We start from the raw sequence: 24,510 nt of genomic DNA on the forward strand, positions 1-24,510 counted from the left end.
CCGCCGATTTCTTGGCAACCCGGCCGGACTCTCGTTTCCTGATTCCTGTTTTTGCCCGTCGAGGGGCGGTAGCCCGGCCGGCCGGCCATCTGGGCATGCTCACTCAACCAATCACGCTCATGTGTACGCGCCGTATCCTCCACGCCACCCACTTTGCCATCGAAGTGCGCTCCGCGCTCCGCACAGTACAGTCACTTTTGAACGGCGGCTCATCACACGTGCGTCAGAGATCTCATGGGCGGTGGCATGGTGGAGCCAGAGCAGTGCGCGGCCGATCTTAATTCTGGGCAGGCGGTCTCCCATTCCCGCGGGCGCTTGGTGCCGGGGTTTGAACGGCATGCCGGCGTCAGATGCAGCTTGGCGCCGGCCTGCGGCGACCCCGCAAGCGGTCGTTGGTGCTGCTCAGCGATGCTCACAGCGGCACGTCTGCTCTTTTGCTGTGGGGAGTGCTGTCTAGGGCGCAGGCCGAGGTCGCCCTTGGCGGAGGCGAGGCGCGGCGCGGAGCCGGAGAAGGCGCGGGCGCAGGGGCGCAGGCCGAGGTCGCCCTTGACGGAGGCGAGGCGCGGCGCGGAGCCGGAGAAGGCGCGGGCGCAGGGGCGCAGGCCGAGGTCGCCCTTGACGGAGGCGAGGCGCGGCGCGGAGCCAGAGAAGGCGCGGGCGCAGGGGCGCAGGCCGGAGACGGCGCGGGCGCGAGGGCGCAGGCCGAGGTCGCCCTTGACGGAGGCGAGGCGCGGCGCGGAGCCGGAGACGGCGCGGGCGCGAGGGCGCGGGCCGAGGTCGCCCTTGACGGAGGCGAGGCGCGGCGCGGAGCCGGAGAAGGCGCGGGCGCAGGGGCGCAGGCCGAGGTCGCCCTTGACGGAGGCGAGGCGCGGCGCGGAGCCGGAGAAGGCGCGGGCGCAGGGGCGCAGGCCGGAGACGGCGCGGGCGCGAGGGCGCAGGCCGAGGTCGCCCTTGACGGAGGCGAAGCGCGGCGCGGAGCCGGAGGTAAAGCTATGAAAGCTGAAGCGTGAGGCACTGGCTGTGCGATGTGAGTTGTCACTCTCGATGACGGAAGCGAGACTCGAGTACTCGACGGTGACGGCGGCGGCGACGGCGCTGGTGGCGGAGGCGCTGGCGGAGAGCTCGGCTACGGTGGAGGCGGCGGCAGGGCGCGCCCAGTCGTAGTCGAGGGCGGCGCAGGCATCTCGCGCGCTGGCCTGAAGAGCGCCGGCCGTGCGAGGCGAGTAACACGCTCGAAGACGAAGGCGAGACTCGGGTCCTCGACGGTACAGCTGACGGCGACGGCGCTGGCGGCAGAGGCGCTGGCCGATCGCTCGGCTCCGGCGGAGGCGGCAGAGCACGTCCGCTCGGAGTCGAGGTTGGCGCAGGAGTCTTGAGCACTGGGGAGACGAGCGCCGGCCGTGCGAGGCGAGGCATCACGCTCGAAGACGAAGGCGAGACTTGAGTCCTCGACGGTACAGCTGACGGCGACGGCGCTGATGTAGCAGATTCTGAAAAGGTTCCACCAGAGCTTGCGTGTGGCGGCGGCGGCTGGCGCCTTGGCTGGGGCGGCTGTGACTGGCGCCTCGGCCTCCCTTTGGGCAGAGGCCTCAGCTGGTTGGTTGGCCTTGTGGGCGGCGGCCTCGGCTGTCGCCTCGGCTCCACCTTGGGTAGTGGCCTCGGCTGTCGCCTCGGCCTCTTGTGTGACAGCCTCGGCTGGCGCCTCGGCAGCCAGGTCGGGGGCTGCGCCCCCTTCCCCCGGGCCCCCCCACGGTCGGCGCCCCGGAGGAGAGGTCCGACAGGAGGCGTCGGCGTCGGCCCGCAGGCGCAGCCGATGGCAGGATGAAGGACGCAAGGGGCAGCTGACGGCAACGGAGCTGGGCGGCGACCGGTAGACTCGACCGAAGCACACCCCCCCAACACGAGATGGTCCGCATCGCCGGCACCTTTGTTTTGGGCTGGGGCAGGGTGGGAGATTTGAATTTGAAGTTGAATTTGAAGTTGAGTTGCGCCGTGTCTCGGCGCCGGCGATGAAGTTGTTGATGGACGGACCTGTGACGACGGTTGTAAACCATCCATCGGTCTGCCTTCCGGGAGCGCCTGGCGGCCGTCCTGGAGGCTGTGCCGACGCAGAGGAGCTGGTGAGCGCAAAATGGCAGGCGCCGTTGATGGAGATCATGTCTGGAAGCGGCTCTGAGGGGACTGGCACTGGTGTTGGTCCAGAAACAGCGACGGCGAGGATGACGGTGAGCAGGATGGTGAAAACGCAGTAGACTCCGGAGCCGAAAGCGACGCGAGTCTTGGCGCGAGCCACGCAGGCCGCAGAGAGAGCGCAAGCGGCGGTGAACCGCTCGCGAGCGCACACAACGAGCCGGCGGGCGGCAGTGAGAAAGTAGTGGACAAAGTCGACGGTGACGACAAAGATGGAGGTGGCGATGGAGAGGGCGAGCTGGATGATGGGCGGCGCTGAGCCGAAGATGGCGCGGGCGCAGGGGCGCAGGCCGGAGACGGCGCGGGCGCGAGGGCGCAGGCCGAGGTCGTCGTCGAGAGTGACGGGATCGGCAGAGTAGTCGGTGATCGGATTGGCCATTTTTTCGCTGCTGGGCGTGGCGGAGATGTCCGCCATGACCTCGGGGGTGGAGTGCACCTCACCGTAAGGTACCACGTTTGAGCGCGGAGGCTCAGAGCCGGAGGGTGGCTGGCTGAAGGATTGTAAAGGACCAGAAAGGCACGACGTCTAGGACATCGCGACAAACAAAACGCGCCGACTAAGGGACGTCCACGTGACACGATTGTGGCACAGAGGGTGTGATGCTGGAGTATCGACATTCATGGGGCACGGCGCAGGATGCGCCGTGCTAGTACACCGTGTGTAGCGTGTGTGAAGGGTAGCACAGGCGTCCGAATTCAGACGTGGGAGAGGCCCTTACGGGTCGTATATCCCGCTTCAACGGCGAGAGAGAGCCTCTTCCGCCGCCTCCCGGGCCGTCTCGAAGGGCCGACCAGCCCACGCCACGAGGCGCTGCTGGCGGGAGCCAAGAAGGACTCGTAAAGGCCTCAGAGTGCCATCTGAAGCGGGCGGCACTGGACACTGGTGGGGCTAGAGGGGCTGACTGAGCGCCGGTGGGGCGGCTGAAGCTTGCCTGGCACGGGTTCTCGCGGCGCGTCCGTGTACCACGCGTCCAGGGCGCTGTTCCCACACCGCTCTGAGCGACAAGGGTGTGCATGGCGCGGTCGAGGAGCGTGTCTGAGATGATCTATAGCGAGCCTCTCGCACGTCCGGTGAGCGGCAGAACCGGCCATCCCGCACGACGACGGCGACGCGTGAAGGTGCGCACGCCATAAGGCAGCTGCGGGCCAGCACGTTGCATGGGATGATGGCGGCTGAGGGGGCCTGAGCATCGACGCGCCGCCGACAATGCACCTGAGGCCGCAAACGGCCAGGAGCGCGTCAATAGCTTGAAAAAGGACAAAAAGGTAACCGGATATGAGGCGCCAGTCGGCGGGCTCCTTGAACCACAGCTTTGGCTCTTGGCACAGCGTGCCCGACGCCGTTCCGCGGATCGAGTGGCTGCTGGTTCGAAGCCCCCGTGGCCTAATGGATAAGGCGTCCGACCCCGGATCGGAAGATTGTGAGTTCGACTCTCACCGGGGGTGTTTCATTTTTGCCCTTTTCTTTACCGCCCCTGTGTCTCACCACAGCGCAGAGTGTCTGATGACTTTGGAAAGCTTTTGCCCTTGTTGTCTTCTATTTCTTTGTGTTTGTCCGTCAGACTTATCGATAATATTGATCGGCCGCGACCCGATGCACGCCTCTTGCTTCCGCTCTGTGTTGGCCCCTAAAGTGAGCTCCCCTAAGAAAAGAAAGAAAGAAAGAAAACAGACACGCCAAACGAGGGATAGGGGAGGAGGACAGGGTCCCCACCTGCACGAGCAGGATTTTGGAAGGACGATCAGGGGGACAGGTGGGGCTCTCCTCCCCTAAGAGGTGCCACCGCCTGTGCCGCCGGACTTTTACTCGCGATCCGCGACGTTCGCCCGTCCCTGGCCGCCCTCTCTCTCCTCCTCCCCACCGCCACCCCACCTACACCGCCCGACGCCCCGCGCACTCCTCACCATGTTCGACGCCGAGCGCGCCGCCGCCAGCCAGCGGCGCGCCGAGCTCTCCTCCATGTGCCGCACGCTGCGCGCTGCCGACGCCGAGGCGCGGCTGACCCAGATCCCCGCGGTGATGAAGGCCTTCCAAAAGGAGGTCGAGCGGCTGACGCAGCGGGCGGTCGCCGCGGAGGACGCCTGCGAGCGGGCCGCCGCCGCCACCGCCACCAGCCCGCCGCCGCTCAGCGAGGCGGCGCTCCGGCAGCACGCCGAGCTCGAGGCGGCGACGGCGCGGGCGGCGGCGGCGCAGCAGGAGGCGGCGGCGGCGCAGCAGGAGGCGGCGGCGGCGCAGCAGGAGGCGGCGGCGGCGCGCGAGGAGGCGGCGGCGGCGCAGCAGGAGGCGGCGGCGGCGCGCGAGGAGGCGGCGGCGGCGCAGCGGTCCCTCGCCGCCGCGGCGGCCGAGGCCTCCTCCTCGCGCGGCCGGCTCGAGTCGGAGCTGGACGCGGAGCGGCGGGGCCGGCGCGAGGAGGTCGCACTGCTCAAGGAGGCGGCGGCCGAGGCGGCGGCCGAGGCGGTGGGCTCGCTCGAGGCGGAGTCCGAGGCGGCGCTCGCAAAGGCGCTCGCCGCCGCCGCCGCCGAGCACGCCTCCGCCCTGCAGCGGGCGGACGCCAGAGCAGAGGCGCGCGCCGCCGTCGACGCCGGCCGGCTAAAGGAGCTTCAGGCGCAGCTCGAGGCGGCGGCCGAGGCGGCGGCGGCGGAGCGGGCCGCCGCGGGCGCCGCCGCGGGCCGCGAGCGCGAGATGCGGCTGCGCGCCGAGGCGCTCACCGCCGAGCGAGTGACGCAGGCGCAAGAGGCGTCGCTCGCCAAGGAGTCGGTCGGCGCGGCGGAGGAGAGGCGGGCGGAGGCGGAGGCGGCGACGGCGGCGGCGGAGGCGGAGGCGGCGGCGGCGGCGGCGGAGCGGGGCGAGGCGGAGGCGGAGGCCCAGCGCCTGCGCGAGCAGCTCGCCGCGGCGCAGGCCGAGCTCGAGTCGGCGAGCGCAGCGGCGGCGGACGCCGACGGGGCGCGCGCCGCGGCGGCCGGCGAGGCAGCAGCGGCGGCGGCGGCGCAGCGCGGCGCCGAGGGGCGGGCGCAGGCGGCGCTGGACGAGCTCGCCCGCTACAAGGGCATGGCCGCCATGGCGCTGCGCTCCAAGGATGACGAGGCGGCGGCCGCCGCCGCGCGTGCGACGGCCCTCGAGGAGGAGTGCGCGCAGCTGCGGGCGGCGGCCGAGGCGGCGGCGGCGGAGCGGGGCGAGGCGGCGGCGAGGTCGGCGGCGGAGCAGTCGGCGGCGGCGGCGGCGGCGGCGGGCGAAGCCGCGGTGGCGGAGCGGGCGGCGGCCGACGGGCGGCTCGCCGAGGCGGTGAAGCCGCTGGAGGAGGAGAGGGGGGCGCTGCAGGCGCGCGTGGCGGCGCTCGAGGCGGAGCTGAGGAGAGCGCGGTCGTCGCCCGCCGCCGCCGCCGCCGCCGCCGCCGCCGCCGCCGCCGCCGTCACGCCCGAGGCGACTCCGACGCGGCCAGTGCAACGGGGCCGCCCCGGCAGCGGCGGCGGCGCGGCGGCGGCGCCGTCGCCGCCGGACCTCGAGGAGGGCGGCAGCGCGACGCCGCTGCTCGCCAAGGGGGCCAGGGTGGCCGCCAGCGGGCGCGCCACCCCGCGGAAGGTGCTGCTCATCGTGTACATGGTGGCGGTCCACCTGGCGCTGCTCGCGTCCCAGGCGTACAAGCTGCACGCGCACGCATGCCCGCCCTAGGGACACTCCCATGCGTCGTACGATGTGAGGGGCGGCGAGCTGGTGGCGTGGGAGAGAGGGAGGCTCCCGCGTGCCGTTCGCCATGCCCCTCTCAGTGTGAGGATGTGGCGGAAGAGCCGAGGCCGTTTGGCATGTCGATCTTATGTGAGAGTGAGAGTGGTAACTGGTATGTGTGTCCGCAGCGCGGGAGCGCGTGCGAATTCGAAACAGACCAATGGAGTACACCCTGATCCCTGTGCGATAAAAGCTCTGGGCCGGCGCGGGGGCCCCAGAGCCCAGAGAGGGTGTCCATGCGGGGGGGAGATGGGGTCCCATGGCCCGCCGCAGGCGCCGATTTTTTCGGATTGTTTTTCTTTTTTGGCGATTTTTACTTGTTTTCATGGGAATTCGGCGTACTTGCGGCCATGCTATCACGCCTTGCGACAGCCTGTCGGCGCAGCTGACCGTGTCATGATGCACAATTGATCACCTGCATAGCTCGCGGCCTTAGTATCAAGTATTCAGTGACGACCTGATCGTACGGCCAGTAGGAAGGTGTCCTTCCATCGTGTGCACGCTTCTAGCTGGCGCAATGCGCGTCACCTCGGATTGGCTGCTGGCACTCTCGAGGCTATGCCTACACAGCCTCGCGCGCATGGGCAGTCAAGAGGGACCACGCACCTTCTCAGGACAGCGCCGGTGCCTCTCTCTTGGACCGGCAAACTTGGTGGTATCGTGTCACCAATGTGGGACCAGTGCGGCATCGCGCCATCGACAGCTCTGAACTGCGCCTCACCACTGACCGGGAAGGCCGCCAAGTGGGCCAGCACAGGTCGCACATTGTGGCAGCAGTCAGCAGTGCATGGCTGATAGCTAGAGCAGCAGCGTCAGGGTCGCAGGGTCGGATCGTGTCAAGCCTCTCGCCCGGCCGGCCGCGTGCAGACGTCGGCCTGCGTCTGCTGTCTGGAGTGATCTGTCGGCGGTCAGTACGACCGATCAGGTCGGAGTTTTCTGATGGTTGGAGGGTCTATCTGTATGTACTCCTCGAGATCTTTCCAAATCTGCCCTCTACTTAACCGTCCTTAATCGGGAAGTCGGTGCTCATAGAGACTCATAGAGCCGGAGCCCCGTTTCCGCACTGCGGCGCGGCGCACGGTGCCTCCGGGGGGCCCCGCGCCGGCCCAGAGGATAAAAGTCGCTCGGTCGTACGGACTACGGTCCAACATGCCGGGCCAAATTCTTTTCCGAGTGCGCGCCAGTCCCGTGCCCAGTGTCGTGCGAGGGAGCTTTGTTCTGTAAAATTCTTTCGAGCCTGTCTGCTGCGAGCGAGAGTATCGTCCCGGAGGCACCTCGCCGTCTGGCCTTCGAATTTAATAAATTCCATGGTGGCCGTCTCCATGGATACCCAGCAGTATCTCCGCCGTACTCGCTCCTCGAGCCGCCGCGAGCGGGCACAGGGTGTGCCAGCATGTGCGCCAGCCCTGCCCACGCTCCTCCCGCGCTCTCGCGCGCTCTATGGCTTGCGCAGGCACGTTCGAGCGCCTCGGTGCGCAGCGTCAAACTGAGGGCCGGCGACAGCCCGAGGCGCGCCGGAACCCGCTGCCGCGTGGCGTGCCGCCCCGATCCACCCCAAGGGTCAGCCCGAGGCCGATTGGGCCGCTCCCGGAGCACTCCGTCTCGAGGAACCCCCCCGCACTTTTGCGGCCTCTCGCCACAGGCTCACCGCCCCTACATGTGGCCACCGGGCGAGAACGATGGTGCGCTGGTCGCTCCTGCGCGTGGTGTGAGCGCCGTGTGACCGGCCGCACTCTCTCCCGCGCCCGACGCGCGCAGGTGCAGCTGGCCGCGACGCGCATAGCGCTGCACACGCACAAGTTGTGGCGGCGGCGGCGCACCCGGTCCTCCTCGCCAGACATGAAACGCGGCGCTCCATGCGGCGGCACCGCATTCGTGGCTCTCTGGTCTGTGCGCGAGGCGCCGACGGCGCCGTCGAGGCCACGGTGGACGTTGCCTACACGTGCTCGCTGCGTGAGACTGCTCACTGCGCGCGACCACCCAGTGCTCCATCCGGCATCCGACGTTCGCGAGAGTCGCCGCCGACGCACAGTTTACTGTGAGCGCCGCGGCTGACGGTGATATGACTTGAACTTTTGTGTGTCCCCATACATCGCTGCACGCTGCTGTGACGCGACGACGCTGTCTCGAGAGTGAGAGAAAGAGTGAGATGTGACGGCACGGGATGTGAGGGTTGCAGCAGTTGGCTTGGTAGTTGGTGTATTCACGTCGCGTGCGGTAAACGCGTGCGGTATACACGCCGCGTCGCATGAGTGTCCATGATGACGGGCGGCTTCGTGGTACCCATACCGGCGCGACCAAAGAGCTCGAACCCGCGAGCCGTCGGGGACGCGCGATGGCCACCGTTTCAGGAAGCACCCGCCGCAGCAGCCAGGTGTGGCCCCGCCGCGGCGACACACGCCTCACGCCGCCGGGAGAGAGGAACGTGTGACCCAACGCGGCCGCTCGCTGCTCGATCATCTCACGCCGCATGCTGTGTGCCGGTGCAGGCTGGCGCGCGTGCCTCGTCGAGCGGCAGCAATGTGGGTCCTGCTGGCGGCAGCGACCGGTGGGCGCGGCGTCTCCTCCCGCGTGCCAGCCTCATCTGTCCGTAGGAGTAGCTCGCTGCCGCCGGGGCCGACGGTGGGAGGGCGTGGGAGCAGTGAATCAAGACCCGCCGCTCCCTCGCAGGCGGTGCCCGGCGGTCAATGTGGAGGTTGACCGCGAAAAGAAGGTGCTCGCTGCCGGCCGCCCGCACATGCTCGCACGCTAGGCGTCACTCTCGCTCTGATCCGTATATCGGTACGCGTGCGCAGGAGTACACGCTGAGCCTCAAGCTTTGCGCGCTGCCGACTTGCACTCGAGGATGCCACCAGCCTTGGACCTGCTCAAGGCCTTCCTGCGTGGACGGTGAGCACAGCTGCCTACACGAGAGCTGCACCGCGGCTGCGGATCGGCGGCAGTGCAAGCTCTACAAGCCGTCGAGTGACAGCAGCCCGCACCTTTGGTGGTCATTCCCGCCCCAGGCCGAGCTGCAGCACGCCATCCCTCTGCCGGCTATGCTCGATGGCTACTCACTCGCCGCGCTCAATCTCCACGTGCGCTGCCGTCCCTTGTGCACACGGCCTGCGCTACGTGGGGACGGGACCAACACGAGTAGCCACGACTCCATGTGCCGTAGGTGTGCGAGACTCACGAGACGCACGTGAAGGGGCCGGGCGGGAAGAGGAACTCTGCAGCGCCTCGGAGGGAGCCCGAGCTCACCCACATGAACGTGGAAAGCGCCGTCAACGATCGGAAGGCGGTGACGCGTCGCGGCGACCGGCTCGCCCTCCTCGCGTGGCCAGTACACGTGGGCGCAGATTACTACCGCCACCGAGGCGGTGGTCCCGCCGGTCGGGCAGGCGGGCCAGCCGGTGCGCACCCAGAAGAACTTGCTGAAAGTCATCCAGCTCTGCGAGGCGCGGCTGCTGCAGTGGGCTCTCGCGCGAACCCCCGAGGCCAGCACGGCCATGCCCGACATCATCATCGCGATCAACGACAAGCTTCCCGTCTCGGTGTACAACGCGGCGGTCAAGGTCGAGGCGCCGGAGCGGCTGCCGAGGCTTGGGCGAGGGGGCGGCGGCGCCAAGCGCCAGTGCGTCACCGCCGCCTCGCTCATTTCTGCGCAGGAGCTGCAGGAGCAGTACGGTGTCGACCTGTCGGGGCTGGCTACCCTCGAGACGACGGACAAGAAGGGAGCCAAGGCCATCGTCTCGGGCCAGCTGCTGGCGCGTGCGAGCGACCGCGACGCCGAGAAAACGGCACAAAAAAGAAAATGGTTCCCCACGCTGCTCGAGCGGCTGCGGCTCGCTGTTGCGTCGGAGCTTGCAGGCGGCGCCGAGTCGACGGCAGCGGAGACGTCGACGGCGGCGGAGACGACGGCGGCGGCGGAGACGCCCACCGCGGCTGCGGCGGCCGCGGCACACGCCGGGGAGGAGGGAGGCGCCGAGAGCGCCGAGGAGGAAGAGGAAGAGGAGGGAGAGGAGGAGGCGGGGGAGGGAGAGGAGGCAGGCGCCGAGGAGGAGGACGAGGAGGTGTTCTTGTGCGGCGCGTGCGGGCAGGAGGACCCTCCCGAGGCGGTGACGACGGAGTGTGCTCGCTGCTTCCGGCGCGTCGCAAAGGCGGACACCGTCTGCGACGCGTCTGTGGACCGCAACGTGTGCAGCGGGAAGGAGGCGGAAGCTTGTGCGGCGGCGGCGGGAGCGATGGGGCGCGGCGGGAAGAGGCGCCGGCAGGCGACACAGGCGGCGCAGGAGACGGAGTGGATAGGGTGCGACGGACCGTGCGCTCGCTGGTTCCACACCTCCTGTGGCGCGGCGTGGTCCCGTCCGGTACGGACGACTGGTTCTGCCCGGACTGCCGCACGGCCGCCGAGTCGGACGATGAAGTGGATGTGCTTCCCGAGGGCCTCTAAACTAGTACAGAGTCACACATGCTTAACTACAAAAATCAGCGCCGCCCCTCGAGCACAAACTCGGGCACCGCGCACGAATTGAATTTGAGGTCCGGCGAGGCACCACAGTCCACACACAAAGCTCTGTGGGCTGAGCGCCGCGCTCGACCCGTCCGCCCAGCGCGGGAGGACACGCACACGGCCGCACTCGCGGCAAATGCGGAGCTGCACGCACTCCTCACCCACAGCATCGAGAGTGAGCCACGCCTGCCTGGGCTGCGGCGGCGGCGCTCCTGGGCGCCACACGCAGAGGGCGTAGGAGCGGCACTCCCAGAGGTACCCCTTCTTGCGCTGGTTGACGTCAGTGAACGGGTTGGGGAAGACGAGGCCGCCGCGTATGTAGTGGACCTCGTGCGCACCCTCGCCAACGAGGCTCTCGTACCACGGCGTGTGCGACAGGATAGGGAGCAGCGCGACCAGAGTGCAGCCCCGCGCGCGCACGTCCACCTCGACCAGCTTGCGGAGGTGCACCTCGAGACCCGCCGCGCCGTTGGCCATATCCTGAGGCGCGTACGCGGGGTTGGCGTAGACGATGGCGCCCGGAGGAATGACAGCACGCGCGAGGACGTCGTCCTCGAGCGTCGCGTACGCGCCGCACACCGCCGAGAAGGGCGTCGCCATCGCGTCAAAAGTTGGCTTCCAGATGCGGCGCACCGTGGCGACAACGGAGGCGGGGCTCTCAAACTGCTGGTGCATCTTGACGACAAGGACGGAGAGCGGCGGGTCCGCGGCGTCGGGCTCGAGCTCCCAGCGGGAGGCGCCGATGCGCCCGCCTGCCCTGCGGCGCGGCTCGGGCGTCGGGCGGCGGCGAAAATGTGCGGCTGCTCTTGCTAGGCGCGCCTGACGGCGCCGTGCTCGCGGTGCGACAACGCGTGCAAGTACTCATTGATACCGACGGCCGTGCGGGGCGCGGAGACTCGACGCCGGCGCACCATCCCTTGGGCCGCGGCCGCCTCGGGTACGTCAGGGCGCCGCCGCGGCCGAGGGCGGGTGCCTGGATGAGGGCGACCGCTGTCGTGGTCAGCTCTTGGTGGATGGTGAGGAACTATATCAGTGCACACGTGAGCGCCGGCGTGGCGCGCGCGGTGTGCGAACGGGCCGGGAACCCCCCCAGGGCAGCGCGCTCGCAGACAAGAGCCGACGATTGGCGCGGCACCACGCGCCTGGTCGCCGGCGGTCCGGCGCGAGCGTGTGGTCCTCGGGCGGGCCGGCATCATTCGTCGCGCTGGTCGCCGGCTTGTAGGCGTCGGGTGGTCAACGGGGACGGGCGGGTGGCCGACGACTTGAATGGCAGCTGGCCCGACATTATAATATAAGGTCTTGACCGAACGGCGAGGTGCCCCCAGGACGTATGCGTTCTAAATTCTTTTCCGTGGAACTTCCGGACGCACGATGCTATGCCCGTCGAGCGCCGAGTCGTCGTGTACGAGCTCCTATCGGCGCAAATCTCACGCCACCAGTGGACTCGCCCTGCAGGCCTTGATCGGCTGCAGTGGGATCGGCCGAGCGCCTCGGCACAGGGTGGCCTGCTCGAGTTCGAGCTCGACGCAATCCTGACTGGGACCGCGGTAGCAGACGTGATGCCATTCTGCCTGGACGTGCCAAACGGCCGGCTCATCCTGCTCGAGGTTGACTCTCTTGCAAAAGTACACGCTGCTCCATTCGAGGACCGAGCAGTGCCGCTGCACGCCACAGGCCGCGTCTTTGCTCTGCCGTTTGCAGAGGCGGAGCGCTGGGCATCCGCCGTGACGCCACCCCGTGCAGTCTTCGTGTGGAGCGTTGGCCGCTGCGGGTCGACGTGTCTGCACCGGCTGCTGTGCGCCGCCGGCGTCGGCTGCGTGTCTGAGCCGTGCTGGTTTGACGACCTGTGTCGGATGAGGATGAGTGGCAACCCACCGAGCAAAGAGCTCGTGCGAGCCCTCCACCTGATCCACTGGGCCAGCGCGAGACGACTCTTTCCAAAGGCCACGGCCTTTGCAATGAAGCCGAAGAGCTATGGCCACCAGCTCCTCGTTACCGTCGCCGCTGCCTTTCCCGCAGCGAGCCACCTCTTCGTCTACCGGGACGCGAGGCAGGTGGTTGGATCCTTCGGCCGCCACTACGCCCTGCAGCAAGCCTCCGGTGCGCCCGAGCGCGCGCCTCCATGTCCACTGCGCATGCGCTCGGCGCACGTGGCGGCCGCCCTGCGCACGCACGCTCCGCCGCCTAGCCTACCGGCGCTCGCGGTCTCCTTTGGGGCCGACTGGGCAGATGCGATGGCGCACTGGAAGGATGAGGCGGCGGCGCTCACCGGCGGGAGGACCCTGCGCTTCGACGAGCTGAGAGCTTCTGGCGGCCAAGAGCGCCTTTTTGCTTCGCTGCTTCGTTGGGCGGGCGTGCCCGTTGAGACGCGCACGCTCGACGCAATGCGCGACGCAGCGGCGCGCGACTCGCAAGAGGGCCACATCATGGCGGGCGCGGCGGACGCCGAGAAGCGCTTCCTGTCTGACGAGAGCGCCGCCGCCCTCGTGTGCTGGCTGCGCACCCTCTCGGGGCTGGATGCCGACGCGGTGCTGCCCGGATCGCTGCTGGCGAGTTGCTGAAGAAGGTGACAAAGAGAACTTAAAGGCGGTCTGACGAAACTGCCCGATTAGGGGGCCTATAGGCTATAATTATAGCGACCGATCCAGGCATGAGACTTGTCTCGTGTCCTCGAACCTCGTCCGGTCCGCGGACATGTCCGCGGAGCGCCGGTGCGGGCCGGTCAGCGCCGGTCTCGGTCGTCGTCTCGCGGCGGGACGCGGTCCCGGCTCCCCCGCGCACCACACAGTCACAGGAGATAGATCAGGGTCACAGAGTGTCAGACCCTCAGCCTCAGTGCACAGTGGTGTTACAGTGCGCTCTCAGTGTCAGTCGCTCAGAGACAGAGTACAGAGACGCGCGAGAGCCAAGACAGTGATATACGCAAGACGGCTCTTGTAATTGTATGTTGTATGTCATTGTATCATGTCATGGGCTGAGCGTGTGAGCCATGTGTGTATGTGTCACTGTCAACCGACAGACCGCGCAACAAGAACAACACACTCTACTCGGTCTCCGTCCGACATACCATCCGAGACGGTGGTCACTCGGCCTCTGACGCGACCCACGACGCCAGACGTACACGGCCATGGACGAACAACTCTATTACAGTGCGGCGTGGCGGTCTTACCCCGGACGCTCGCGCGTCTCTCTCTCAGGCCCACCGTTCGGGAAGCTCTGACCTCCTGCCGTGGCGCCCAAGCACACACGCACATGGCCAGAGCGGCATGTAGTTCCCGCAAGGTCCCTCTCTTGGCCCGCCCTCGCCATGCATCGCGGCTACACCTCCTCCGCCTCGAGAGCGCGGGCGAACCCGGGGCGGCACCAGGTCGAGCCAACTGGCCAAGCGAAGCGCCTGCATCGCGAGGTAAGGGAGGGGACGGCTGTCAGCGCCAAGGCGGGGCGAGGAGGCGTGGCGACGGGGTGGCGAGGGCGAAATCGCGCAGCTGCTGAAGGTGACTACTCGCGCGCCAGCGGCAGTTCGCCCTCGGGCCGCACGAGAGGCGCAGCCAGCTCCAGCGGCAGGCCGACGCGCCGGCAGCGCATCCCTCCCCGCGCGGTGGCGGCGCGAGGAGCCGCTGCGTCGGTCCGACGAGCGGCGGCACCGCCTCGGACACGGGCGCGGCGGCACGCAGGCAAAGGAGGGCGAGGCAGAGGGCGAGGAGAGCGGCGAAGCAGGCGGCGAGGGGCGCGCGCGAGGAGGTGTGGCCGCGGCCGCGGCGACGGGGCGAGCCGACACGCGGCAGGGCGGGAGGCAGGGCGGGAGGCAGGGTGGGAGGCAGGGTGGGGCTCGCCGCCGCGCTCGCCGCTTCGATATGGGCGCCGCCCTCTGCCGCCTCGCCGCCTGGTGCCGCTCCGACGACCCGCGACGGGCGCAGCCACTCCTCCGGCGTCCAGCGGCTCGCCTCCTCCTCTGCCGGCTCGGGCGGCGCGATTCGCGCCTCGAGGCGGCCCGTCCAGACGCCTACCAGGCGGCATGCCAGGCGGGAGAAGGTGGGGCCATCCAAGGCTGCAGGGGAGGGACTCGGCAATCTCGGGGCTGCGAGCGCCTTGCTGGGGCGGGCCCTTCTTCGTCGTCTTGACCCGCGCGAGCTGCTCGGCGAGCTTCGCACCGTCGTCGGACCACACCTTGCGGGGGAGCAGGAGGGGTGTGCCGGCCGAGGCGTGCGTGGGGTGAGCCGGAACCGACTGCGCACCGCGAGCACAACAAACTTGGAGACGCCGCCGAGCGACTCACGGACGAAACGGCTGCTCTTCTGCAGCACGACCTCGATCTCCGCCTCCTCGAGAGGCTCGATCCGAGCCAAGTTTGGACTGACGCAGTAGTCTGCGGGCTCAGTCGTCTTCACCTTGAAGCCGACCGCGCGCGAGTGCGGGTTGCGTAGCACCTACTCGCGCACTGACCCGTACTGCCTATTTGTCAGCCGGACCCCGCCCCCCGTGTGATCGCTAGGTTGCGTAGCACCAGACGGGTCCGCCTCGTCTCCGCCGTCGAGGTCGCAAGGCGCAGCTCGGCCGGATGCACCACCAGCCAGGGCCGGCCCTCCTCTGTACGGCTCTCCTCGCCGGCGTGAAGGGACCCACCCGACGCTGTGCTGCGAATAGAGATGCAAAGCGAGCTGGCCGCGCTCGCCATCGGCAGCACGGCAAGGCGCTTGGGCAGCGCCTGCGCAAGAGCCAGGAGCGAGACGCGGCTCTCGCCCGTGATGCGAGCGATAGCCTCCACGCTCGCCGAGCCCCCGCACTTTTGGAGCGCTGCCTCGATTGCGGCGAGCGAATGCGCCGTCGCCGGGTCGTCGAGGCTGCGCGTGCGGCGAGCGTCGAAGGGCGCCGATGCAAAGCGCACGAATTTGGGCGGCTTGGCGTTTACCGTCGACGAGGGCGCGACGGTGAGCGGCTGGCGGTCTCGGTCCATCGATCCCGAGCAAGTCGGCTGCTTGAAAAAGCTGCCGCCCGAAGCTTTCCGCAAAAGAAAACGCGCCTAGGCTGCGCTGCAATTTGCTTCCGTGCGTCGCCCGTCTCTCCTGGAGATTTCTGCTCTAATTGTTTATATGCAACTTGATTTCTCCGCTGTGGCGTCCCAACCGCAGGCTGCGGCTCGTCAGGCATTGAGGCATAGCCCCGTTTCGCGGCTAAATACGCCGTGTCTCGCTTTTTTCTTGATGATTCGCCTCTTTGTTGAGTGAGACCCGGTCGATTGATGCTGTGCTCAAACCCTTGAGGAAGGCGCCATGTCTGTGAGCATGGCTTTGTTCCCGCAAGAGCCTCATAAAAAACGCGCGAAAAACTCGAAACGCATCAATTCGCATAAACAACGTCCAACGTACAACGAGCGAGAGGCTACGTCAAGTCACAGCGATCGGAGCGTGGGGGCCACTACCATGACGGGATCTTCGGCAAACGAAACAAAGTTCAACCTGCTTCTCCACGAGACATTCGGCGGTGGCTTCTCGCCGCCAAGCAGTTGCAAAGATCAACCGCCTTGCGCGCAAGCGGCAAGGCTCAACGGACAACGCTCGGGCGTTGAGACCGCACCGCGTACCCTCCCCACTCCCGCCTCTCATTTGTGTCACACCACGCGGAACGCATCTCCATCGCTTCGGTGAAGGGGGTGAACCGCGCCATCCTCGATCGCCGTGCAATGCTCGCTTCCAAGCTCTCACGCCGCGCGTAGGGCCATTTAGGGGCCTAGAGAACACAACCCCCCCTCCCTTTTCTCCCAGTAAGCTAAAAGTACGTACAGTGGGTTGCGGGCATTAAGCAAACAGGATTCCGCGGCACGCCGCCGTTTCCACAGCCCTCATCCACCCCACGCCGTGGTTTCTTAGCTCCGGCCGGCACTCAAGCCAGAGCCGGCCCGAAGGCTAGCCCGAAGGAGTTTTAGGTAAGAGGTAAGCTGCGGTCCGCGAGGGCGATGCCAGAGTCTGCCGCCGAGTCTCGGCTCTCCTGGATGACGGGAAGACGCACACACACGCCTCCATCCACACACTCCACTCAGAACACCGCAGACTTGGAAAGTGACAAGACTTGGAAAGTGACAAGTGCGCGCGCCGCAGGCGAAGAGAAATTTTGAGCTGGGGCTCCCCCGTTCACACTCGTGGGTGGCCTTTTCTCGGGGCCGCGCCTGCGGCGCGCCGTGGTTTCTTAGATTTTTGCGGAAATCGCTCGGCGTGGTTTCTCAATGCTGTTTTCTTAATGCCCGCAACCCACTGTACAACGAACACAACCCCCTCTCCCTTTTGTCCCAGGAAGCTAAAAGTACGTACAACGAACGCTTCCTGAGGATTCCTTCCCGAATCCGATTGGAACGGTGCCATAATGACTGCCAATTGTAATAACTGAGCCGCCCGTCGCCCGCCAAACTTCTCTCATAATGTGTGACAGAAACGCGCCGCCTTGCTGGCAAAAACTGTCTATTTGCGACCGCAAAGTTTTTGCGCTGCAGCAGAGGATTCCAAGCGCTGAGAAGGCGTGAAGCGTGTCTGTCCTCGACACCGGTCGGAGCGGACAGCATGGGCCGAGGGGTCAGCAGAGGCGGTGTGTGGGTGGCCCTCGCTGGCGCAGTCACCTTCGGGAGCGTCGGCGCTGCGACAGTGGCATCACAACGCAATGCGGCGCTCGGGTGACCGTCCAAAATGCCAGCATTCATCCATGACTCTGCTAGAGGCCGCAGCGCCGCTCTCCGCCTGCTGGCTGGCAGCTCGACTCTCCCTGCTTGCCGTCCCCTTTCCTCTCACGGGCCCAGCGGCATCCGTCAAGCCTCCCCTCTGCTCCTTGCTTTCAGGAACGATCCGGTGCCGACCGTCCACCTCTGCGTGATGAGCGATCGTCTTCAGATGATGAGCGCTGCCATGCAGTCGGCGTACGCCTCAAAGAGTCCACACACAAACCTCCACTGGCACGTGATCTCCTCAGTCGGACCGGAAAATGTGCGTGGGCCCGGGCGCCGCCACCTCCCGCCGCCGCCCAGGCGCGCGTAGCCCTGCGTCCCCTTCCGCGACTTGCAGGTTCTCGACGCGGTTTCGCGAGCAGGCGTGCCGCCCGGAGACGTGTCGGTGCTACGGCTTTCAGCGGCAGAGGCGTCCCTGGTTGAGCGCGGCGTCGACCCGGTGTGGACGTGGAGCGACTGGCAGGACTGGCTCACCGCGCCGGCCTCCGAGGAGCACAAGTGGAGGACAAACGCGTCGCTGCTTCCTGCTTTCGCGAGCCGGGAGCCAAAGTGGCCGCGCCCTAGAGCTTCCCTCTTATTGCAACCCATCCGACGCCAGCCAGCAGCACAAATCGAGGAGTGGCTAGCACACTCGCACCACGACGAGCCCCGCCTCAGGCACGCGCACCCGCTCAACCTACTCCGCCTCTACCTCGCCGAGCTGCCTGCGCTGCAGCACCTCGACCGCATCCTGCTGATCGACGACGACGTTCTGTTCCAGCGCGACCTCGCCTCGCTCTTCGAGACGTCGATGCCCGACGGCAAGCTGTTGCAGGCGTCGTGCGCGATGTACAAGGTGAGGCAGGACGAGGACGGCAGCCGATGGCTCAAGCTCTCCCGCGCAGAGTGAGCCCGCCCAGTGGCCTCCTACGGCTTTCCCAGCGCGATCGCCCGTCCGACACGTCCCGGTAACACACAGGTACACCTACGACCAGACGCCCTTCATCGGCTCCATTGGACCGGTTGCGTACTCAGCCTGCAGAGACGGCGCCATCGACGCCGAGGCGGCGACCGCCGTGGTGGCGGGTTGGGGAGGGGGTCGGCGCGTTGCTCTCAGCCGCGAGCCCTGCTCTTCGCAGGTTGGCCCTTGCGCACCGCGGACCTTGGCGCCGCTGCTAGCATCCCTCGATGCCGACATCAACTCCGGGGCCAAGTGCGGCTGGGACGAAGGGGGAGACTCTTGTCCAACCCCGCTCTGACCCCGTGGCGCCCGGGCTCGGCTCGCAGGAGAATGCCACTGGGCAAGGAGCTGGCGTGGAACTTTGGCGTGGCGCTGCTTCCGCTCGATCGCTGGCGCGCGCAGGGCCTCACACAGCGAGTGACGCGCTGGTTCGATGCCAACTCCAAGCACCGCCTCTTTCCGCCCGATTCGGCAGATGACGATAGATGCGACGAGGGCGGAGAAGAGCACAGGCGGGGGACGTGTCTGCAACCCTCGCCCCACCAGCGTCCCTCGGCCACGCAGGTGGCGAGTGGTCTCGGTCTGCCCTACCTCATCTTCAAGGGTTCAGTCGGCTGCTGGGCCGACGACACCGTCCTCGACGGACTCGGCTACGTCGACACCACCGACCTGCACAAGAGTGGCGTCTCGGCTAAGGACATGAGCGGGTGCCCACGCCCCTGCATCCCGCGATCCCCAGGAGCGCCCTGATGATCGAATGCATCGCCAACCTCTGTGCCCTCCCTGCTGCCACAGCTTCGCAGCTCTGCACTTCTCGGGTCCGTCAAAGCTCTCGCTTTCCGACATGGATACCTTCACGCCCGCAAGCATCGCTCGTGCCGTCGAAGACCACCTCCTTGACGCCTCCTCACGCCGCCGCCTCGACCCTTACGGAATGCTTCTTCCCATCCACCCCCCCCCCCCCCTCGATCACTCGATGAGTGGATGCCCTTCTATGTCTCCAGGCGATCCCTATGGCGGATACATGCCCCCGCCGTCCACACCGCTGCCGACGTGCGAGGGGTGGTGCGACACAAACACCAGACCCTGGATCCGAAAATGCGGGAACGACGCATGCAAGGGCTGCCCCAATTGCGAAGCTCCATCTCCGCCTGCTTCTCCATCGGCAGACTGCGAGGGGTGGTGTCGTCGCCACACACACGTATGGACGATCAGGTGCACATTTATCAAGTGCAAGGGCTGCACCGAATGCTTGACGCCGCCGCCGCCGCCCTCAGCATCGCCGTCGCCCCCGCCGCCGTCCGTGTCGCCCTCGCCCCCGCCGCCGTCCGTGTCGCCCTCGCCGCCACCGCCGTCCGCGTCGCCCTCACCGCCTCCCCGTGCAGGGGATTACCCCCCATTGGTGCCAGACTACGCGCCTCCCTCGGCGGCCACGGGCCAAGTACCGACAACATCTCTCAGTGTAGCCGCAACCGCGGGAGACACTGTCCTCCAGACAGTCGACGAGACTGGCTTCGCAATCGGCGACATCCAAAGCGGCCATGCACAGGCTACGAACTCCCTTCAGGGCTGGCGGTGCGAATAGGTGACGAGATCCTCATCGGCTCTGGATCCAAGGAAGAAACAAACACCATCGCAGGATTCGGCTCCATCAACCTCGAGACGCCGCTGCTCAACAACCATCCAGCGGGCACCAAGGTCACAAAGGTTCTGCACGTCCGGGAACCTCCCGCACCCGTCATCGAGGCATCGCCGTCGCCGCCGACCGGCGGATGTGTGTGGACAAACAACCCCGCTGAGATTTGCATCTACGATCCCACCTGCGCGGAAGGCGGGCTCGGCTGCAACGCTGCAGGACACTTTCTGTGGAGATTCTGCGGCTTTGGACTGTGCGATGGCCCAAGAGCTTCACAAACCTTCCTTTAGCACGGCTCTAACAGTCGCAACGCGTATTAGGTATCCGCCTTGCCCTGGAGGCCCGCCATCCGCCCCGGCGCCGCCCTTTCGGCCAGAGAGGATCGACGACTGCAAGGTGTCGTGTCTAGCTACCGTGAGCCACCTAGCGTTACCCACCCGGGACCTTGCGGCATGCCTCCACTGTCTAGGCGGGCACCTGCACCGCCAACTTTCTGGAGACGTGCTACTTCGACCGCAGCTGCGCCCGGGGCGGCGGTCTCGGCTGCAATGCGGGCGGGAAGACGGCCTGCCGCTTTTGCGGCTTTGGGGCTTACTCGACCGTGCCGTGCCCCATGTGCGACGACTCTCCTCTGGGCGAGGCGGGCTGCACGTGCGGGAGCGCGGCCTGCACCGCGGATGTCCTCACCGCCGACGCTGGTGAGCGCGGCACCCTCGGCTCAAGCCCGTTCGCAGCTCACCCCTCCTCTCTTCACGGCCAATCTCTGAGAGCGCAACCCGACCCCTGCCGCACAGGTGGCGTCAGCTGCGCTGACCGCATCAGCTGGCTGCAAATGGCCGAGCTGGTGGAACAGGATGCTGCATGCGCGCAGGTTTGGCTGCAGACAGAGCCTTGCGCGCCGCTCACGGCAGCTCAAGGCGAACCTCGTACTGTAGGTGGCCGGGGAGTTCCCTGCAGCGTGCGGAGCATGCGCTCCAGCTTCTTGAGCGCAGCGCGCATAGTCACGGGGGAAACGAACCGAGGGGGGAAGGGGCAAGAAGTCGGCAGAGGGGCCACGCTAGGACCAGTCACCAGCGTCACGGGTCACGCACGCACACCCGATCACACCGCGCACTTGCGAGTTGCGTTCTCCAACGCAAGAGCAGAAGTGTCTCGAGAGCTCGCCGAGCGATGTCGGGCCAGGGGCGCGTGTGCTCTAGCAAGGCTTAGCGTCGGACACGTGTCTCGTGTGCTGGGGGCCTGCGCGCATCTGTGGACACCTCTGTGCTCTCCGCAGAGCTGGTCAGCTGCACCGTGCACGACAGTCGACACACGACCACACGCGCTCGAGAGCTCTCTCACACCGACGTGCGTAGAGGCCGATGACCGTGCTCCGTGGTCCACTTCAGAGCAAAAAAGCGCTGTGCTGTGCCCATGTGCATTTTTTAGTTTATCATAGACTCAACGCCCAATAGAGGTAGCTAGAAGGAGCGCTGCCTCGAGTCGCTGCAAGCTGCTGCTACTAGTGCTGCGGTCGAGCCCTGAGTCTGTAGCTCGTCGTCGCGCGCCGTCGAGAGCGTCGGCACAATCCTTGCGCACCGCACTCGGGAGGGTGCCGAGAAGTGCCGCCAATGCCGCCGGGAGAGCGTCGTCGGCGGTCGCCTCGGCGCCGGGCTTCTCGACGCGGCGCAACGCAAAATTGTGCACGTAGTCCCGGTAGAACTCGTGGCGCAGGAGCGTGGTGAGGCGCGCGCTCGGCAGTTCGCGGCACAAAGCGAGCGACTCCTCCGCCCCGCGCGGCGGCTGACCCAGGCTAGCGCACGCGAGGGCGAGCGAGGCCGCGCTCTCGGCGAGCGTGTACGCGTCGCGGGCAGAGGAGGAGGTGGGGGCAGAGGAGGAGGTGGGGGCGTCACCAGCGGCATACGCGGAGAGCGCCATCTCGAGCGCGGCTCGCGTGGGGCGGGTGGTCTCGCGCAGCAGCGGCCCGCGCAGCTCGTCTGGCGGAAGGCCGAGCGCCGCGGGCAGCGGCGAGACTGCGCGCCGGAGGAGCTCGGCGTCGCCCGGCCGCACCGGCTCCGCGCCGGCTCGCACTCCCCTCGGCAGCGCGCGAGCGAGCTCCGCACGAGCGATGCGGAGGGCGGCGGAGCGGCGGAGCCGGTCCGACCGCGCAGAGTCGGCCCCGATCCCAAACAAAGTGCGGATGGCGGCCGCCTCCGTCTCCGCCTCCAGGCCGCCGAGGAGGCCGCTCCCGCACACGACGAGGAGGGCGCCTGCAGCCGCCTCCTTTGCCGCAAAGGCGGGCGAGTCCGGGTCCGGCCGACCCGAGTGGCGCCTCGCCGCCGCAGTGGCAGCCATCCGCACCGCGGAGCCGCGAGGCCCGTCCTTGTGAGAGGCGAGGGCGCGCAGCTCCTCGAGCGCCGCGAGCGACGGCCGGTCCACGACGGCGTCGCAGAACTGCAGGACCGCGAGGCCGAGCGCAGCCTCGTGGTGCAGGGACGGCGCGGCGGAGGCCGCCGCGTCGGCCGAGCGCAGTCGCTTGAGGAGGGCGGCCGCTGGCTCTCGCACCGAAGGTGACTCGAGAGAAGAGTCCGGCGCGAGGTAATCGCCGGCTGGCAATCGCGTGCGCCTCCGCCAGCGAAGAGTAGGCGCGAACCCGGAGATGAGAACTGCCACTGCGACGGCTGCGCCGCCGACGCCGACTGCCGCAACCGCCGGGCTCTGGGTCGGGCGTGAGTGCGCAACGCGCATGAAGCGCGGCCGCTGCATTCTGTGATGCCGGGCTGCTGACGGACCAGAGAGCCGGAAGCTCGGCTCGGCGGCGACCGCGGCGGCGGTGAGGAGCAAAACGAGGTCGAGGCGCGACATTGGCTGTAGAGAGGCCAGGTTGTTGTCTGCCACCAGGGTCGTGCGGGGGGTGGTTCGCGACCAGTAGGGACCCCTCCCCCGGGCCCCGCTCTCAGTTGGGGCCTCCGCGGCCGAGTGGGAGATATTGGATGGGAAACGGGTCGATTTGCAAAGAAAGTGGGGCGCCGGGCCAGGCCGGGCCCGGCTCGGGCTCTGTTGGGCCCGGTTGGACCCGTGCCGAGCCCGGCCCGCGCGCCCTGCCGGGCCCGGCTTGCCCCTCCCGGGCCCGGCCCGCGCGCTTTGCCGGGCCCGGCTTGCCACTCCCGGGCCGAAGCGCCCAAATCAGCAGGTGCTCGACGGTTGTTCCGGCGGCCGTAGGAGTTGTCCTGCGGCCATGGCTGCTATTCCAGGGCCGTCTCCGCGGCGCATCCCCGCCCCGGCCCGACGGAATCGGTGGCCGGCGAGATTGCGCGCCAGCCCCGTCCGCCGCCGGCGCGGTGCGTCCCTGTCATAGCTACGCGCGCCATGGGGCGACGTGCCCGCCGTTGGCACTCTGTACGGTACACAGTAGCATGATCCATGAACTCCAACACTCACTGGTCACTGCGCGTCCAACTCGGTCTCGCAAAACGAACATGATCATGAAGATCGCGCTGATCTAGGTCTGATTTTAGTTTTTAGGGTTTTTACGTGAGAGAGACCCAACTCAGAAGGCGCCGCGCGCTCGAGCGCGACTGTCAGGACTCGGCACACAGGTCACGCAGCGGCCAGCGCGAAGCTTGATAGACGGCAAACTGAAACGCGAAACGGCCCGGGCGGGGCGCGGTCCCGCGGGGTATAGCTCGGCCGGAATACTGCGGAATGAGACGCCCTCCGCGCCTACTTGCTCGTGCGCGCCTCATTCGCCGCCTTGGCGATGGCGGCGACCTAAGGGAAGGGAAGTTAACGAAGGTCAGGTAAACGTCTCCACACACGAGGTGGTGGGGCAAGGGGCAAGGGGGGGCGACCCTCGCGACTCCACGTCTGGACGACAGGAGACCCACGGCATTCAAAGTGCAAGGCCCAGCGCGCGTGGGTGAGCGGTGTGGCCTGCCCGCGACTCGCCTCGGGTAAACTCGGGTAATCTCGGGTAATCTCGGACCTCGTCGAGCTTGCAGAAGGGCTCGGGCACAGTCCACTGCATCACTCTGGTCTCGGTGTTGTAGTACCACTTCCGGCCGTCCGCCTTGACGTACTCCTTCCAGACTCCCTCCTCCGGCGGCAGGGAGGGGCGCGGAGGCGAGTTGAGAGACGAGAGTTTGAGCGCGCTGTCTGCGCGGCGGTAGGCGAGGCGTGGCGGCTCGCCTGCCGTCCCTCCTTGCCCTCCTCGCGTTCGAGCGACATCTCCGCAAGGCCGGAGAGCTGGCTCATCCCCGCCAAGCTCGCCTGCGGGGCTAAATCTCGGGATTACCGAGCGGTGGCCATGGGCACGCCGGCAGCGAGTCGTGAGAGGCGATCGCCCTGCTGCGCTCGGCCTCGAGAGACTCGCGCGACGCCATCATCTTCCTGGGCGCGCCGCGGAGAGTGCAGATGGTGAGTCGCGTAGTTGGTGGGCGCATACGCCGGCGGTATGTGCTATGCGATAGCATTGTGGCAGTGCTCGCAAGCACCTCGCGACCACCGCTGTGCTCACAACTGCGCCAGTCAGCCCGGCGGCGGCGACCTTGTAACCGAGGACTGCGGCAGGCTGAGTCGATCTGCGGGCGGCTCCAGGTGATATCGTGCGCGCGGTAGGCGCGAAAGCCGCAGCACTGCCGCACGCGAGCAGGAAGACGAAAAGCTGCATATGTATGGGTGGCGTGTGCAAAAGAATTTTACTGTCCGCTCACTGTGCTTTCTTAAAATCCCTGTGTGGTGGCGGCGTGCCGTCCTCCCATCCCTCCCTGGGGTTGTATGTTTTCTTTCTTTCTTTCTGCTGTGGGGTGCACGCCCTCCGAGCGGGGCGGGGTCTGCC

At 67.5% G+C, this 24,510-nt stretch overlaps 6 protein-coding genes across 6 annotated transcripts; 4 read left to right on the forward strand and 2 right to left on the reverse strand.

The window, feature by feature from the left end:
* Positions 1 to 212: 212 nt before the first annotated feature.
* On the reverse strand, positions 213 to 2,605 carry EMIHUDRAFT_106560 (hypothetical protein; the record flags this gene model as incomplete). Its single annotated transcript, XM_005759903.1, has 2 exons — positions 213 to 1,126; positions 2,032 to 2,605. 2 exons carry the CDS (start codon positions 2,603 to 2,605, stop codon positions 213 to 215), a joined length of 1,488 nt encoding a protein of 495 aa, XP_005759960.1.
* A 1,491-nt stretch (positions 2,606 to 4,096) lies between these two features.
* Positions 4,097 to 5,860, forward strand: EMIHUDRAFT_106561 (hypothetical protein; the record flags this gene model as incomplete). The annotated part of the gene is made up of 1 exon (XM_005759904.1): positions 4,097 to 5,860. One exon carries the CDS (start codon positions 4,097 to 4,099, stop codon positions 5,858 to 5,860), a length of 1,764 nt encoding a protein of 587 aa, XP_005759961.1.
* A 1,343-nt stretch (positions 5,861 to 7,203) lies between these two features.
* Positions 7,204 to 8,154, forward strand: EMIHUDRAFT_359293 (hypothetical protein; the record flags this gene model as incomplete). Its single annotated transcript, XM_005759905.1, has 3 exons — positions 7,204 to 7,423; positions 7,557 to 7,596; positions 7,673 to 8,154. A coding segment is annotated over exon 3 (203 nt), but the record flags the coding sequence as incomplete, so codon positions are not given.
* A 3,631-nt stretch (positions 8,155 to 11,785) lies between these two features.
* Positions 11,786 to 12,970, forward strand: EMIHUDRAFT_218512 (hypothetical protein; the record flags this gene model as incomplete). Its single annotated transcript, XM_005759906.1, has 1 exon — positions 11,786 to 12,970. One exon carries the CDS (start codon positions 11,786 to 11,788, stop codon positions 12,968 to 12,970), a length of 1,185 nt encoding a protein of 394 aa, XP_005759963.1.
* Positions 12,971 to 13,393: 423 nt separating this feature from the next.
* Positions 13,394 to 15,363, reverse strand: EMIHUDRAFT_453336 (hypothetical protein; the record flags this gene model as incomplete). The annotated part of the gene is made up of 6 exons (XM_005759907.1): positions 13,394 to 13,803; positions 13,947 to 14,026; positions 14,312 to 14,389; positions 14,532 to 14,576; positions 14,645 to 14,836; positions 14,914 to 15,363. 6 exons carry the CDS (start codon positions 15,361 to 15,363, stop codon positions 13,728 to 13,730), a joined length of 921 nt encoding a protein of 306 aa, XP_005759964.1. The 3' UTR covers positions 13,394 to 13,727.
* Positions 15,364 to 16,960: 1,597 nt separating this feature from the next.
* EMIHUDRAFT_106564 (hypothetical protein) lies at positions 16,961 to 20,680 on the forward strand (the record flags this gene model as incomplete). Its single annotated transcript, XM_005759908.1, has 13 exons — positions 16,961 to 17,070; positions 17,233 to 17,377; positions 17,456 to 18,003; positions 18,077 to 18,176; positions 18,237 to 18,310; positions 18,385 to 18,475; positions 18,623 to 18,765; positions 18,798 to 18,832; positions 19,644 to 19,947; positions 20,015 to 20,090; positions 20,164 to 20,392; positions 20,489 to 20,565; positions 20,630 to 20,680. 13 exons carry the CDS (start codon positions 16,961 to 16,963, stop codon positions 20,678 to 20,680), a joined length of 1,983 nt encoding a protein of 660 aa, XP_005759965.1.
* Between the last annotated feature and the right edge of the window lie 3,830 nt (positions 20,681 to 24,510).

The sequence above is a fragment of the Emiliania huxleyi genome, assembly GCF_000372725.1.
Source record: "Emiliania huxleyi CCMP1516 unplaced genomic scaffold EMIHUscaffold_79, whole genome shotgun sequence".
NCBI lineage: Eukaryota > Haptophyta > Isochrysidales > Noelaerhabdaceae > Emiliania > Emiliania huxleyi.